The 18,174-nt window shown below is 38.7% G+C and overlaps 1 protein-coding gene across 11 annotated transcripts in view; it reads right to left on the bottom strand.

Annotated features, from left to right (window-relative positions):
- Positions 1-1,410: 1,410 nt before the first annotated feature.
- LOC122612453 (protein madd-4) overlaps positions 1,411-18,174 on the bottom strand; it is a 44,813-nt gene continuing 28,049 nt past the window's right edge. For 6 of the 11 annotated variants that reach the window (XM_043786081.1, XM_043786084.1, XM_043786082.1 and 3 more), the window contains 8 exons: positions 14,203-15,371; positions 14,029-14,140; positions 12,882-13,008; positions 11,936-12,058; positions 5,925-6,308; positions 4,030-4,386; positions 3,819-3,969; positions 1,412-2,638 (listed from right to left, as the gene is read on the bottom strand). In XM_043786081.1, the coding sequence (XP_043642016.1) occupies positions 2,499-2,638; positions 3,819-3,969; positions 4,030-4,386; positions 5,925-6,308; positions 11,936-12,058; positions 12,882-13,008; positions 14,029-14,140; positions 14,203-15,371 (2,563 nt within the window). In that variant the 3' untranslated portion in view covers positions 1,412-2,498. The other 5 variants (XM_043786086.1, XM_043786088.1, XM_043786087.1 and 2 more) reach the window with 5 other exon arrangements.

Here is an 18,174-nt window from a genome sequence, read left to right on the forward strand (position 1 = left end):
TGCGGTCGATTCTTAGGTAAAAAATGTAACCGACCGGCTTGGTAATGGTCTCTATGGAAAGGGTCATCAAATCTCGGTAAAACCAAGGTGGAATGTATAATATTCTATGCACGTGCAGGCATACCTGTTTTACCGAAGTACTAATTTTTACATATTTTTCAACTTTGATGGAGTATTTAAATCGATTCCCTACCATTCCCTGGGTTTGCACTATGAGGTGTTATTCTTGAATATGTTCTTTATCAGAATCAAAAGAGATCACGTCCCACCCCGAATTTCCCAGGCAAAAGATACTTTCAACTCAGCGTAAAAACGCGCGGTTTAGTGCAAATTCTGCTACAAGCGCAGTTGCTGCGCAGTACGAAATTGTATGGCGGGCATACATTTTTTCCTGTATTGGCGGCTTGTTTTTCAATCCCTGACTTTGTAATGATTTTAAATGAATGTATATTGATTAATTATTCTTCAAAAATATTAAATGAAGTAAAATTGAATGATTATTTTGAACAAAAAGGTAAAAAAAGGTAAAAATAGATGACAAATTAAAAAAATAAAAAATAAAAGAAAATAAAAATTTGTTTCTTTAAAATTTATTTATTTTTTGTTTTTAAAATATTAAATATGTACCATATTAGAATTTTCAGAGAAAACAAATGAAAAGTATTTGTCGAAATTGGATAAAAATAAAGAAAACTGCCTCCAAAAAACATTAATTTTCGAGTATAAAATCTACTATTTATCACACCATATTGTATGACCACTTAATGGAAAGGTACTAAAATTACCTTTCATTTGGTTCCCGAGTTATTATTGTTATTCACCTAAAGTATCTAAAGCGCCACTGTGAGACGGACGGACAGACGATCATGGACATGATCGACTCGGCTATTGATCCTGATCAGGAATATATATACTTTATATGGTCGGAAACGCTTCCTTCTCCCTGTTACATACTTTTCAACGAATCTGGTATACCCTTTTACTCTACGAGTAACGGGTATAAAAAATATCAAAACATTTTTCAAAAATGTGAAGGTGGCAGTTTTGGGCGGTTTTGGGGCGGTAAAGTGGACGTGGCGACTTGGGACAACAAACATCTATGTCTCTGAAATCTGCATGCTGAATCTTTCTAGCTTTTATATTTCCTAAGATTTCGACGTTCATACGGACGGACAGAGGGACTAGGCCAGATCGACTCGGCTATTGATCCTCATCAAGAATATATATGAAATCATAGAGTAGAAAACGCTTCCGTTTACCTGCTACATACTTTTTAACGAACCTAGTTTACCTTTTACTCTACTGGTATTATTAATGGGTATAATAATATCTTAGCCATTTGCGTATAAGGCAAATCAACCGACTACAAAAACACGTTTAGCTTATACGTATTTAATATTTATTCCAAATTTGTTTATTTTTTGTACAATACATTGCAATTATGTTATATCCTTGATGTGGCTTGCGATTTCTTTTGGGCTGCGATTGTGTTTATTTTTGCTTGCGTCTGTAGGCATTTGATATTAGTTACTGTAGCATTTATTCTTTGGCTTATTAATAATATCTTTCACTTAACAGCTTATATATTTAGTTACGCTTTAACAATTGCGATATATTCGTATTTTTTAAGTTTCTATATATAAAAACAATGTTTCCATATAAAACTAATTATAATTAGGCGTATATATGTATTTAAAATAGTTCGACTTTTATTAAATTACACGGCTGGCCTTTAAATGAACAGTGGTTTAACTGATAAACCCGATTTATTTACAACATTTTTAGTGGTTAATTGATAAATGCAAATCGAAAGTAATTTAAGTGCTATAAACCGACAGTGGAGGTCCTTTTCTATATGTACACAATAATATTACGATTCTTCAATAATTTCAGCTGCTTAATATAACATTGCTGCTGGTCGAACATATTTTGTAAGCCATTTAAGTCAGCAAGTAATCGAATCATAGTTACTGATCTTTCTCCAAAACAGTTTTATTCTTGATTAGCTAGGTAATAACAGTTCAGTTACCCTAAACTATTAATTATCCTTGTTACAAATATTTTTCGCGATTTAATTATTTCTTATAATTGCTTGATATATTATATATGAACTAACAAAATGGGTGGTTGTTTAAATTGACCTTAACATTTGTACCATGCTGCTAGAACTTGAAGTGCTTCATAGTTATGAAAGGATCACGTATAGTAGTTCATAATGTGTAATTGATGACCTTTAAAAATCATGTCTAAAGCAGATCTTGCAATGTTCAAGTTTACTTCAGACACAAGTGTCAAGTCGCGTTTTCGCATTGGATGTTTTATAAATAATACGTTCTTGTTTATAATTGGCCTTTGACTTACATATGTATATTAAGGTGAATTAACGTAAGTGCTGATGTTTCTGGCGATGCATACACATGGATAAGTTATACTTACTAATTGCTATAGACGTTTTATTACGGTACCTACGATACCTATTTTAGTAAGCCTCAGCAGAGTTAGAGATTAAGATGTTGATTATGTTGCTGCTGGCAGGATCTGCAGCACTTCTGCTTGTAGCGATTAAGTCGACACAGGTCCATGGAGCTGGCATTTCTGCAATAGCGTGAGGAATCCCTACAGTACTGGGAGGATGACACTTTGGATGAAAAAAGGAAGCGTTAGAGGACTTTTAAATATATACACACCGTGAATAATTTTAACAGAAAAGCGGCGTATAATATCACATTACAGCCCAAAAAAGTAGCCACTATATATTGTCAGTTCTCCTTGTTTCCGTGTATAGTATTGCTTATATGAAAAACTGTTTTTTTTTAAACACTTTGATCTGAAAAAATTTGTTATGTAGGCGTTCGTAAGCTAATCGGAGTGCTAAAATTATAGAAATTGTTCTAGATTGGACACGACCGCCACCTAATTTGTATTATGTATTTTTACTCCCACAGCGCGACAGTTTTTTTTCGGTTTGTAAGCTTTTAAGTCCAAAATGTTGTATGGCATGTCAACAGATTTTGGAACTATATATTGGGTTAAAGTTATTTTTTTGGGTTTGGCAAATATTAGTGTACACCTCTTTTCCCTTTCTAGTCTTCACGACGATTTTCCTACTACTCGCGCATGAATTGGCGATCTTTAATGTATTAAGTACTTTGTGTGGCATTTTTTACGGGGATTTGATTATGTTGCCGTAAAATTCGACAATGTGATGTACTTGTAGCGCTTGGCTGTCATTTCGCCACTTGACTAGGGATCCTATAACAGCCTACACCTCCGTATTTCTCCTCATGTATTGGACTGGATGAAAATAACTACCTCCAGGATACATTTGCAACAAGACTGCGCCAAACCCGTACTAAGACCTAATACCTTCTTTAACCCAACAAGTTCTTTACTGTCCTGATAACGAGATCTCACGAACTAAAAAACCTACAGATACAGATTCTAGGGACGCAGTAGATGTTTGTTGACCCATAATGCCAAGCCCACTTTAACGCCCACACACCGCCCAAAACTGCCACTCCCACACTTTTAAAAAAAATTTAATTTTTATTATTAGTCTTGTAAATGTCTTTGGAATGTTTAATCTCCACTGTCTAGCTTTTATTGTTCCTGAGATCGAGGCATTCGAACGGACAGATTGACTCGACTTGTGATCGTGATCAAGAATGTATATACTTTATCTGCCCGGAAACGCTTTCTTTTACCTGTTATATAGTTTTAAACGAATCTAATATAACCGTATACTCTACAAGTAACGGGTGTAAAAACTTCAATTCTCTTAGTAATATTACGCATAGGACCATTTAGTCGAAACTCACACTGCGCCTGGCAGGCCGGACTTTTGCAGACCTTCATAACCACCGGGCGTGGCTGGTGCTTGCACACATTGCCCGCTGGCCGGCGACTTCCGTACCAGACGCACTGCAGGATGCGGTACTTGATGCCCTGACGACCGCAAGGCGCATTGCACTGGTGGGAGAAAAGGAGGTATTCATATTTAACACGGCTAATATTCGATCCAGGACCAACCTCGGACCAAGACTCCACGCGCCACACTCCCTTGCACCGCTCATTGTAGCATTCCTGCCTCGCCGCAGGTCGCTCATTCTCGTCGCAGACGCTTCCCGACGTCCCATTGGCGTAGCGGCAAGACACTTCGCGGCGCTGCATGGCCGTATTCCTTCCGTGGCAGTGGGATCGCTGGCAGGGCGTCCAGTCGGCCTTGCTCCATTGCGGGCAGGCCTCGTTGCCGCAGCTCTGGAAAAAATCGGGTAGCTCCAAGCCGTGTGCGGAGCATTCTGAATTATCCACGACATTGTTTTCGGTGTCGCTAGTACTGCCGGAACTCGTGGCCTTTGCTATTCTGTGGCAGCTCACCGTGCGCCGCTTAAGGAATAAAAGAAAAATTACAATAAAGTAAGTGGCTTTAGGGCCGGGAAAGAGGACTTGTGCTTATTACTGCATATAATCCTACTTTTAAGTTTAGAAGACCTATGGAGGCGGTTTCTAGAGTACTGTGCAATTTGATAAATATTGGTTAAACGTCGTTACTGCCTTGGAACGCATTCCACTTTTATGATAGTGCAGTGGTAATACTTAAAGTACGTGAGTAAACGACGTTTAAAGGAAAATCAAAAACGCCCGTAGGTAAATATAAATGGTCACTAAAATTATTCTGAGTAAGGATCACTAGCTGAATCGAGCTGTCTGGACATGACCGACAAGATCTCAGGAACTATGAAAGCTAGATAGGAATTATGAACGCTAGAGACTTGAGATTATAAGGACGACAATGCAACCAGTTTTTTTCAATAATCCTTATTATTTGGTCTTGTCAATTTCTATCGATATGACAATAATATTTTGGCCGCACCCACCGGAACTGCTAAAAACCGAAAGATGTCACGTCTACAATTTTCAACAAGAGAGAATGCTATAGTCGAGTCCCCCGACTATCTGATAGCCGTTACTCAGCTATGGGAAGTGCAATGGAGAGACTTAAACACTGACAGTACACTGCGTTTTGTGGGCGTTAGAGTGGGCCTTTTTGCCAAATCGAGAAAAATTTACAAAACTAACAAAAATGTTAAAAATATAAAATCATTTTTCAAAAGTGTGGTCGTGGCCGTTTTGGTTGATTTTTAGGCGTTAGGGTGTTCGTGGCAAAAAGTTTTTTGGCAAATCGATAGAAAACAAGAGAGAACGCTATAGTCGAGATCCCCGACTATCTGATACCCGTTACTCAGCTAGTGGAAGTGCGAAGGAGAATCTTCAACACTGACAGTTTTTGTCGGTTTGAGGGCGTTAGAGTGGGCGTGGCAAAAAGTTTTGTGGCAAATCGATAGAAATTTACAAGTCTAATACAAAAGTGAAAAAATATCAAAACATTTTTCAAAAGTGTGGGCGTGTCAAAAAGTTTTTTGGCAAATCGATAGAAATTTACAAGACTAATACAAAAGTGAAAAAATATCGAAACATTTTTCAAAAGTGTGGGCGTGGAAGTTTTATGCGGTTTGTGGGCATTACAGTGGGCGTGGCAACATGAATCAACAAACTTGCGCTGCGTCTATGTCTCTGGAGTCCGTATGTTTAATTTCATCTTTCTAGTTTTTGTAGTTCCTGAGATCTCGACGTTCATACGGACAGACGGACGGACAGACGGACATGGCCAGATCGACTCGGCTACTGATCCTGATCAAGAATATATATACTTTATATGGTCGGAAACACTTCCTTCTGCCTGTTACATACTTTTCAACGAATCTAGTATACCCTTTTATTCTACGAGTAACGGGTATAATTACATGATAAAGAAAAAAGGAAAAAGTATCAAAACCTTTTTCAAAAGTGTGGGCGTGGCAGCTTTAAGCGGTTTGTGGGCGTTAGAGTGGGCGTGGCAAAAAGTTTTTCTGCACTTCACTTACCTGCAAGTCACTGCCGGCCGTTCCACACTCCTGTGAACAGTGGGACCACTCGCCCAGTCTCCACTTGTAGACGAATCTGGCGCTCGCAATGCTTGGCACCGCCGTAGTTGAAGATGCAGCTGTTGTTTCCCATCGAGCGTGCGGCATATGTGACGGAATGTTTTCCGCTTCCGCACTAGTTTTCGACTGCGCATGGTACTCTGGGTCAAAGGGCGAATGCGTTCGCTCTGATACTGCTTCTGGGGGCAACTGCATGGCCGTCACACGTTCCGGCTGGTCCTGGTCATAGTCGTTGCCTGTTAAATCGATGCCGTACTTGAGCGCCTCGCCTTGGAGTAAGTGTTGGCCTCGAGAGTCCTTAAAGCGCTGTAGCGGCCATAGCAACTGTGGGCGGAATATTATTAGTTTTGCCATTGGTCCTCAGACCCAAGCCAATCGTATTTCGTTTGTTTTATATGCCATGCTAAACTTCAGTGCTCGACAGCCAGCGTGATTACGGTTTACTAAATCTACTTCAGCACTGTGCATCGAAACACGAGGTACGTAGGTGTATAAATCTTTGGGAGGGAGAGCAGTGGGGATGGGTATAATGTTCCATCAATACGCACTTGAATTACCATCATACATTGCATCATGTTTACTGATTTGCTAATTCCGATTCGCCACAGAACCTGCGAACAAAGTGAGCCTATCCTATGGCTGCATCTACTTGCTGCACCAATTCGCCATTTGCTGCCCCAGAGAAGTAGGACCATGACTATGATGCTCCCGCCAACGCCTTTTATTGTTGTTACAGCAACCGAAAATTTTGCTGTTATTCCTGCTGCTTCTGTTGGGATCTTATCAATATTACATATTACAGGCTGAGGGGCTTCGCGGGTCCCGCAAAGAGTTAATCAAAACGCTTCCAATTCTCGTCCCCAAATAGATTTATTGTCACCCGAAACCTGGCATATGTGGCACAATTAGTGCGTATCTGTTGAAATACAAGCACTGCACATCTTTTGTGGTTTACTTGTTGGTGGTACGCCGCAAAAACTCGCATAGAATATGCTGGCAGCATTGTTTTTAATGGCGCCATCAGTTTGCAAATACTTTTTGCAATATATTTCGCTTATTGCTCCCAAAACAATGACACACTAATTCAAATTATATACTATTTGTGTAGGTAATGTACACTCTTGATTTCATTCTAGGCACCTTAATAAAGGGATATTCAATAGGGACGCTCGAACATTGAAAGTTCATTGCGGCCATGTTTTTGAGTGACAGATGCAGTGTTTTATATTCATTCTGTCCTCCCAAACCACCATGGCAGGTTGAAATGTCGAGCAGCACGTGCAAGTCTTACAATTGTTTAATGAAAATGGGTCTTCAGTTCGGGCAAGTAGCGTGAGGCGTGATTGGTCCGTATTTTTTCGAAAACGATAATGGTGTGGCCGTCACCGTCAATGGTGAGCGATACCAACTTCTTTTGGCATGAAATCAAGAATACGGATCTGGACAACATGTGGTTTAAACAAGACAGCGCTACGTGCCACAAAGTACACGCTACGGTGGATGTTCTACACGAGCAATTTCCGGAAATGGTCATCTCGCTCGGAGGCGACGTGAACTGGCCACAGAGATCTTGCGATTTGACCCCGCTGAAGTTTTTCTTGTAGGGTTTTCATAAGTCGCAGGTCTATGCCAACAAGCCGCAAACCACCGATGCCCTCTAAGTCAAAATACGCCACGCCATCGATCAAATATAGCCCGATTTGTGCGGCAGAGTCATCGAAAATTTTACCTTTCGTGTGCGCGCTACAAACCGAAGCAGTGGCGGTCATTTGAATGATGTCATATTCCATACATAATAGGGTCGATGGACCTATCAAATAAACAAATATTTCGCAAATATCTCTCCTACATGTATTTTCTTTCATTTTAAATATCAAGCGCCCCCAATAAAAAACCCTTTATTAGTATAATATTCCTAAGCTTTTTAACAGTTTGATACGCTGCATAAAAAAGTTATTACCTAATATTAGATTGAATAATTTTCAAAAAAGCAGCATTTTCTTTTAAATTTCTCTCTGCGGTACATAAATAACAAAATAAGTATTCGTATTCCTGTGAATTTCTTTACATGTAAGTACGTCGTGAGTACATACATACATACTTCGCAGGCTGTACCCTATAAATTAAATTGTTAGTAGTTATGTGTCACAAAGTGTGTTAAGCCAAGCTCATTTTAAGTAATTATATGAATTGTACGTTTAATGTGCATTCATTTTTTTATTTGGTTTTGGTAAAAAAGAAGCAAGTAATTAACGCAGATATTTAGGGTGTGTGGTACCTCATATTAGGGTAAACTATTAAATAAAGGTCTTAGGTCTTACATTATATATTAGTTCAGAGGGCCATATTTTAAGGCCACAATGGACATTTTCAAAAGCCACCATGTACCTTAAATTAAAGTCCATGCATTACCTAAAAATTTAGGCCATAATAGTAATGGCGCAATTGATGATCTTAATGATCTTAAAATTATCCCCTTTCCTACTGACCAGCACCCGCATCAATGCTGGTCAGTCGGATCCTGCGATATTCATGGCTATGAATCATAAATAATTTTAGCAAATCTGCGTAGTGGTATAAGAACATTTAGTAAACTTTCGGTCGGTTTGTGTTGTAATAATTTGTCAAAAGGATAACACAATATATTTCAAACGGTAGTATTATTTGTGATTTAGTCAAAATAATTGGTAAAATTGATAGTTATCTAGTCAATTATTACAATTGCACAGTTAGTAAATATAACGTTACTGTCAATACAGCACAACGAATATTGTCATTGGCATTCTAACCCGTAAAACGTTGTTGGTATCGTTTAAAGTATCGGGTAGTGGAAAAGGTAAAAGAAAACCTTGCAGAGGGATGGGCTTTACTAACAAAAAAGGGTTTACTATGTAACCTCCACCCAGCTCAGAAACATTCACGGGCAGCCGGTTACACTAATACACGTTGCCAGCATATAAAACCATAGCAAGCAAACGATAAGCTTGGGTATAAATAGAAGGTTTCTTAGAATTATTTTTGAAAATTATAAGTGTTAATACATTAATGTTGAAATATGCATTTACATACGCATGCAAGGATGAAAAACAGAAAACAAACTTTCCGATAAAAAATATTAAATATTCTTCAGGTTAAAGCTGGATATGATGTTTTTCATGAAAAGGCTCAATATTTTGTAAATAATATATATACTGATCATTGTATCATTTGCTTGTGTATGAATTACAAATAAAACAAGATAAAACGCTATAGTCGGGTTCCCCGACTATCTGATACCCGTTACTCAGCTGGTGAAAGTGCGAAGAGAAATTACAACACTGACCGTTTTTGGCGGTTTGTGGGCGTTAGAGTGAGCGTGGCAAAAAGATTTTTGGTATATAGAGTTAAATTTACAAGACGAACAAAAATGTGAAAAAAATTTCACAAAATTTTTCAAAAGTATGGGCAGTGGCAGTTTTTGGCGGTTTGTGGGCGTTAGGATGGGCGTGGCAACAAGTTTTTCTGCTGATCGATAGAAATTTACAATACTAAGAAGAAAATGAAAAAAATATCAAAACATTTTTCAAAAGTGTGGGCGTGGCAATTTTGGGCGGTTTGTGGGCGTTAGAGTGGGAGTGGCAACATGAATCGACAAACTTGCGCTGCGTCTATGTCTCTGGAGTCTGTAAGCTTATTCTCCACTTTCTAGCTTTTATAGTTCCTCAGATCTCGACGTTCATACGGACGGACAGACAGACGGACAGACGGCCAGACGGACAGACAGACGGACGGACAGACGGACATGGTCAGATCGACTCGGCTATTGATCCTGATCAAGAATATATATACTTTATATACTCGGAAACGGTTCCTTCTGCCTGTTACATACTTTTCAACGAATCTAGTATACCCTTTTACTCTACGAGTAACGGGTATAAAGAATAAAAGCAAGAAAGAACGCTATAGTCGAGTTCCACGACTATCAGATACCCGTTACTCAGTTAGTGGAAGTGCGAACTAGAAATTTCAACATTTTCTGGAATATTGGTAGAAACTGAACAAATTAAAAATTTTCCAAAAGTGTGGGCGTGACAGTTTGGGAGGTTTGTGGGCGTTGAAAGGGATGTATTCAAAATGTTTTTAGTATACCAACAGAAAATGGTAAGACAAATAATAAAACGAACAAATTTCAAAACATTTTTCATTGTCAGTTTTGGGAGGTTTATGGGCGTTAGAGTGGGCGTGGCAAAAACTTCTTTGGCAAATCGATAAAAATGTACAAGAATAATACAAAAATATGAAAACAATTTTTCAAAGGGGTGGGCGTGGCAGTTTTGGCGGTTTGTGAGTTTGTAATCTCAACTTTCTAGATTTAATAGTTCCCAGGGACAGACGGACATGGCCAGATCGACTCGGCTAGTGATTCTGATTAGGAATATATATCCTTTATGTAGTCGGTAACACTTACCTATAACTGTGACATACTTTACAATCTTTACCTTAACCTTTTGTTCTACGAGTAACGGGTATAAAAAGCATTTTCGATAAATCATATGTTTTTACTTTTTGTCTCTATTTACACAAATTGATAACTTTTTTAATTTAAAAATTGTACAATTATAAATTACGGAATTGCAGTACGGGAATAAATTATAAGTAATAAAAAAAAGAGGAATATATAATATATACTTGATAACTAAACCGCGATGTATTGTCTTTTTTCAAAAATATTTTAGTTTTCCCAATTTGTATGGAACAAAATGCATACAAACAAAAGCTACATAGACATGTCTTAAATGGAAGGCGCGCAAAAAATTCTCGCGAAAAATTCAGATAAAAATGACATTTTTATTAGAAATCCGTAATTAAAATGATTTGATAGCAATTTCATTCCTCAAGACTGAGAAAATATTAAAGTTTCCGATAAACTGTTTACGCGCTGGAAGTGGAGTAAAAAGCTTCTTTGTCAAGTGGGATTAAGCATTATATTGGTGATTGTATAAAGTTTACCTACGTTTTGTTTTGTTATGTTAACAGTATATTCGAAAATAGTTCCCGTATTTATTTTAAGATGTTGTATGTGTTGTGTAATATTTTTCGCAGGGGCCCGAAAAAACCGAACAGTAAAGAAATATATTTATGATCAGATTTTAAAATAGAACAACAAAGTTGGTAAGTTATTGTTGAGAGTGGGAAACATACAAACATCACTAAAAAACATACAATAAATCATGAAAATAATTTGAAAGCATGCAAAGATTAAATAAAAAATTAATTGGCCTTTAATAATTTACTTTGCTCGTATTTTGGGGTTATCACTCTTGTACCCGCAACAATTTTAAAAAGTTTTGTTTCGTTAGCAAGCACACACTATTGTTTTAATTGTAATCAAATTATGTTGTTCGCTGAACGTGTGATTTTTTATTCATACAAAATTATATCGCGTTAGGCATAAAAAAAACCGTTTGCTCAAATAGTCGTTACCTCTGCCGAAATATAATAATAATTCAAAAAAAGATATAGTCTTCAACAAATTAACAAATTTGACTAAAAAAATTGTAACTTTATGTTTTTTTTAACTTTATTATTTTGTATTGTATACTTATATATTATTTAAGAGAATTACAAAATTGGTTAAGAGTATTAAAACTATTTTAAGGATTTAACTGCTTTTGTTTAAATAATGTACAACTTTGTGCATTAAAGGGTGTATTACAATTTAATGTGCTATAAGTTTTTAATTTTTATTCTCAGAGTTCAGTCAGAGTTTCTGAAGGGGTTAAAACCAATAATGTGTGTGTTCCTTTTGTAGAATTAATAAAAGTAAAGCAATAAAACCAAAATGCGCTGAATAAAAATATGGCAACGAAATGTGAGGTCGAACTAAAATGGAATAGGGCGCACCGAGTGCTGCCGGGTGCCAAAGTAATAAAACCGAGCAGAACTAGGGATGCAAAAAAAATGCGTCTCACCTGGAGATTGCTTAGCAGAGCCTGGAAATATGGCATAGCCAGCAGAGTCCTGGTGCGACTACCGCCGCTACTGGCGCTCGCCGGCTGCGGTATTCTGTCATCAGATTGCACTAATTGCGAGAGCTGCATATGCACGCCCTCACAGGTAGATACATATGTATTGGACGGGGATTGGGTTGGGTTAAGAAAGAAATATGGCGAGAATAGTTATTAACTGTGGCGTTATTTATTAGCAATGTGTTTCGACTTCAAGTTATGGATATGCGGATATGGATATGAGCGTAATATATTATGAGAGATTGTGTTGGGCGAGTCAGGGTTGTTAAAAGGGAAATGGAAAAGGGAACTCTGTGGAGCAGTTAAAACGGTTCAACCTGAAAGCGAATGCATTAAGTTTGGAAACAAATGTATTATCGTATATATTTAGAAAAAAGTCTGTATAAATATCTTTAATATTTGTACAACAATATATGAAGTAGTATGAGAGTCAAACGCAGCAAACAAACAGAGATTTGACCAGGTGGAGTTGGCAAAATCAGTCGAATAAAGATTTGGAAACTTTTTGCTTCCCTCCCTTAATCAGGAACACAGCAAGAACGTTTTGTCAAAGCTAAGCTATTGCTTTTGTTGTTTTCTAGCCATTTATTTGTTTAATTTACGCATTCTCTGTCTCGTATTAGCTGTGCATACGTTATATCTACATTGTCGGATAGGAAAGAGCAGGGAACAATACAAACGAGACAGAGACAGTCAGATACAAATCTGTCAACAGCTGGCACAGATATTTATTCCATTAATATGAAAAACACTACCAAATTACATAGATGTAGGTACGCTACAAAAGAGAGCGTCTAAAGCCGCAAAGCCCATACACAATAAAATTAGAAACATACTTAAAACGTAAACTATGATCAAGTGGGACAATCGCAACGCTTCCGATACTCACATCATCTTCCATAATGCTGCTATCCGCATGCTGAACTTCATCGGACTTGGGTCTTCGGTTCCGTTCCCTCCCGTTCTGCAATCGCTCCGACTGCTGCTGCCTGCGACGTGAGCCATGCTGATGCGTTCTGGAAAATTAGGAATAAGGCGGCATTACGAAATCGCAATACTAAAATAAGAGAGAACGCTATAGTCGAGATTATCGACTATTTGATACCTGTTACTCAGCTAGTGAAAGGAGAAATTTCAGCACTGACAGTTTTAGGCGGTTTGTGGGCGTTAGAAAGGGCATGGCAAAAAGCTTTTTGACAAATCAATAAGAATTAACAAGACATATAAAAAAAAATAAGAGAGAACGCTATAGTCGAGTTCCCCGACTATCTGATACCCGTTACTCAGCTATTCGAAGTGCAAAGGAGAGTCTTCAGCATATACAGTTTTTGGCGGTTTTGTGGGCGTTAGAGTGGGCGTGGCAAAAAGTTTTTTGGCAAATCGATAGAAATTTACAAGACTAATACAAAAATGAAAAAATATCAAAACATTTTTCAAAAGTGTGGGCGTGGCAGCTTTGGGCGGTTTGTGGGCGTTAGAGAGGGCGTGGCAAAAAGTTTTTTGGCAAATCGTTAGAAATTTACAAGACTAATACAAAAATGAAAAAATATCGAAACATTTTTCAAAAGTGTGGACGTGGCAGTTTTAGGCGGTTTGTGGGCGTTAGAGTGGGCGTGGCAACATGAATCGACAAACTTGCGCTGCGTCTATGTCCCTGGAGTCTGTATGCTAAATCTCAACTTTCTAGCTTTTGTAATTCCTGAGCTCTCGACGTTCATACGGACAGACGGACGGACAGACCGACAGACGGACGGACAGACGGACATGGCCAGATCGACTCGGCTACTGATCCTGATCAAGAATATATATACTTTATATGGTCGGAAACGCTTCCTTCTGCCTGTTACATACTTTTCAACGAATCTAGTATACCCTTTTACTCTACGAGTAACGGGTATAAAAATATCAAAACGTTTTCCAAAAGTGTGGGCGTGACAGTTTTGTGCGGTTTGTGGGCATTATACCTTTTACTCTTCGAGTAACGGGTATAATAATCGAAAAAGCTTTGCATGCTGCATGACAGATCGTTTGCTTACCCATTAACGTGGCTAATAGTTTCGACAGCAGCGGAAGTCCCTGTTCCACCAGCGGTCTTCATATCCGCCGACGTGAGAGCCTCTGTGCCACTATTCTCACGCACCAATCGTTCTGAAAAAAGCGGGGTAAGGTATAAACTATAGAGCAGATTAGACCCAGCACAGATTACCAACCAGATTCCTGTTGTTTCAGCTCCTCAGCCTGCTGCCCCGGCTTGGCCTTCACATCGATGCTTATTTCTGCGGAGCTGAGACCGGCGTGGCAGGAGTAGACCCCGGCATCGCGGAACGTAATATCAAGTATACGCAGGGCGCCCTTTTTTGACACTTTGTACTTTCGTGAACGCTGCAGCGGCTTGTGATCCTTGCTCCACTTGATTTTAGTGCGATTGTACCGCTTCACGGGACACTTGATCTTTACCTGGGTGCCGAAGAAAACAACTCCAGCGCCGCCCACTTTAAGGGTGATCTTGGTCTTCTTGGGGTCGTGCTGAATGTGTGTTGAGTTGTTGATTTGGATGACTGGCTTGGGATCTTCCGGCGGGCAGGGCTTTACATTGCAGGGCTTTTTGTCCGCCGGCTTAACACTCGGGCACATAGATTCGGGTCGTTCGATCTTGTGCTCCTGTGCCATAATCTGCTTGCACTCCACCTTGCGATCCTTAAACCCATACCCACAGGTATGGGAGCACTTGCTCCACTCACCTACTTCCCAACGTACAGGGCAATCGAGAACGTTGCAGTACTGCCGATCAGCTGGTGGTGGCTGTGGGCACATACTGTTCGGCACCACCATTGTGTTGTCTCCTCCGCGCGTAACCTCGTGGATACACTGCACCTCGCGGGTCTTGATGCCAATGCCACAGCTCTTAGAGCATGCCGAGTAGTCTGAGTAGTTCCATCTGGGAGGGCAGGGACGGTCGTTGCAGGTACGAACCCTGGCCTCCGGCTTAGTTTCCGGGGAACAGAGGAAGGGCGACACCACCCTACCATTATCTTCCCTAACGCAGTTGATGATCAGCTCCTCGACACCTCCGAGACAGGAGGCACTGCAGGAAGTGTATCCCTGTTCCCGCCAGACATACGTCTTACCCGGTTCCGACACACCCACTTTAATAGAATCACGGGGGAACTGGTCATCGAAGCCGTGGGAGGGCAGCATGCACGGATTTTCCACACATCGCTCTACTTCGTCATGTGGTTTCTTTCCCTCGCACAACGAATCATTAACGGTGGCCACCGTTCTAGAGTACTCGAGGAAAATCTTGCAGTTGTGGGTGCGCCGGCGGATTCCTTCTCCACAGGTAACGCTACATGAGGACCACTCATTGTCCCTGATGTAGCTGTGTATTATGAAACCAAATAAATATATTAGTTATTTTAGCTACTGAGAAAAATCCAAATCCCGTTAATAATACAAATAACAATATATTCTACACTCACAACTCCCCAACCCCACACACATTATTGTAAAATCTCACACACTCACATTAATGCCTAAGTACAAAATGTAATCAAAGATCGAGAGCCCTTCGATTAAGCTTGGTTGTTATTTACGCACAGCGTCATGATCCAAAGTCTAGACTCTGTGGCGAGCCAACGTCCCCTAAACATTTGATCACTTGGCGAGCCAACATAAATAAGAAAAACTTCCGCCCACGCAATTGTGGACGGGAGTTCCTCTCTCCACTGGAGAATAAACGTTTAAAGCTTAATCAGTACTGTGTACGCTATCAATTGCGATAGCCCTGCTAAGCCAACTTTAATTTCGAAGTCCATTATCCAACCTAGTGATAATCCAAAGGCTGTAGTTCTTCCTTTATTGGAATTAACAAAAACGTTTAATAATACATAAAACAAACAACTGTGTTCTTTTTTTTTATTAAACGCTCGGTCTGAATTCGTAAATATATATATGTACATCCTCAAGTATAGATGCACATTCACATGCATTCATATCTATGTATGTACAGCTGCGAAAAAAAAAATAGCACCACTGGCCCAGTAAAACTTTGAATAAGTCTCCTAACTACAATTTAGGGTTTAAAAGGAGCTGAAATACCATTTTAGAAAGGTTAAACAATTCACTTTTTAGAAAAAAAAAAAATCACAATTGTCTATGAATTCTTAACTTATTTAAGGAACTTATGAAATGACAAATTAGGCGAAAAAATAATAACACCATTCATAAAAATGCTTTAACATAAATATAAACTTAACAGTAAAAAATTCCTTAATAACAAGTGATTGTAAATTAAAACTACGCCCATCCCATTAATTTAATATTTGGTAGTGTATCCTTTATTAGCAATAACAGCTGCGGAACGTTTTGGCATGGAGTCAACCAGGTCCTGGCACCGTTTTAGGGATATTTTGCACCAGGACTCCTTAATTATACCCAAAGTTATTCGTTGTTAGTTGGCTTTGAAGATACAACTGCTTTTCTCATATCTGACCAAGAATTTTTGATGGGATTACGGCCTGGGGACTGTTCAGGCCAATCCAAAACAGGAACAGATTTATTTTGGAACGAATCCTTGGCTTTCCTGCGGGTCTACTTGGGATCATAGTCTTTTAATTGTATTCGGCAAAGGGTAGCATCATCGTTACCAAAATATCCACAAACACATGTTGATCCCAGATGGTTTTTGACCATGGTATATTATGGTATAGCCCCGACTACATAGTACGAGAAACAAGCCCATACCATTATACTGGATCCTCCGTGTTTAATTGCTTCTACTGTGTAATTTGGCTTATATTCGGTGTTCTTAGGTCGTCTTACATACGATTAAGATCCATTACCACCAAAAAAAAACACCTTGCTTCCATCTGACCATAAGAAGTTCCTCCATTTTTCGCAAGACCAATTTAAATGTTCCTTGACGAACTTAATGCGCTTGGGTATGTGTCTCCCATTTAAAAGAGGGACCTTCCTGGGACTACAGACTTTTAATCCATGTTCCCTGAGACATGTGTGAACTGTTTGCACTGTTGCGGATATGTTGAGATCCTTTTTCAGTTCGGTAGCAGCTTTAAATAGATCCTTCTTGCCCTCGGGCACTAGCCTTTTGAAGAGATGGGTGCCCAATGATTGTTTTCTCCCACGTTTTTCGGGATTCTTGTTGTAGGTGATTGCATTTCCTATCATTTTGTTTTAGAATTGAAGGATTAGACCAATATTTCTGTGTGTTTTTCCTTCAGAAATTGGTTTTGACCATGCACGCTTATCTGAAGCAATCTTTCTCGTCCATTTAATAATTTTTTTAAGTATGTTTCAAAATAATGTTGATATAGTAATAAAATGTCAAGTTTATAACATGTGCTTTCACCAAAACAAACCGACAAGTATTGAATATTGAAAAATCATAGTGTGCTATTTTTTTTCGCTCATTTTAGACCTTGCCCAAAAAAATTATTAAAATCAAGTATGACATTCAAATTTTTTTTTCATTTTGATAGAAAATATCTAGATTATCGAAAATCATATTTTACTATCGTACTCAACTTATTTATTTATCGAAAAAATACTTATGTGTCTATTATTTTTTTCGCAACTGTATATATGCATTTTTACTGAGTACCTTCAGTACATTAAAAACATATAGTCGAGTTTCTCCACTATTAGATATCTGTCACTCAGCTTGTGGGATTGCAAACAAGAAACTATAAATTTTAAAATTTCATAACGGGCTTATTTACTTCATACGACTAGAAACGACAAAATTTGCCTGGTATTTACTTTTTTAACAATTGTTAAATATCGCCTGTGCCATGAATTCTTAGTCACGGCTCCACATCCCGAATGTTGTATTCTTTCTACACCTTGTCGTTCTTTCTTGGCCTAAGTGTCACTTGTCCAAGGAAATGAGCTTGGAACCAAGCGGCTAACAAATACGCTAGACAGAATCCACTTCACCTCATTGATCAGTAGGTGCGGATTGTAGATGGTGATGCGTATGTAATTGGATATAATTGAATGCAAGCATTTTACCGTGGTGCTCTTAGTAGGTCAGGCTGCACAGACAAAAATTAATGCCAACAAGAGAGAACGCCATAGTCGAAATTTACAATACAAATAAAAATATGAAAAAATATTAAAATATTTTTTTAAAGTGGGAGTTTTGGGCGGTTTATGGGCTTTAG

The sequence above is a fragment of the Drosophila teissieri genome, chromosome 2R, assembly GCF_016746235.2.
Source record: "Drosophila teissieri strain GT53w chromosome 2R, Prin_Dtei_1.1, whole genome shotgun sequence".
In the NCBI taxonomy this organism is placed as follows: domain Eukaryota; kingdom Metazoa; phylum Arthropoda; class Insecta; order Diptera; family Drosophilidae; genus Drosophila; species Drosophila teissieri.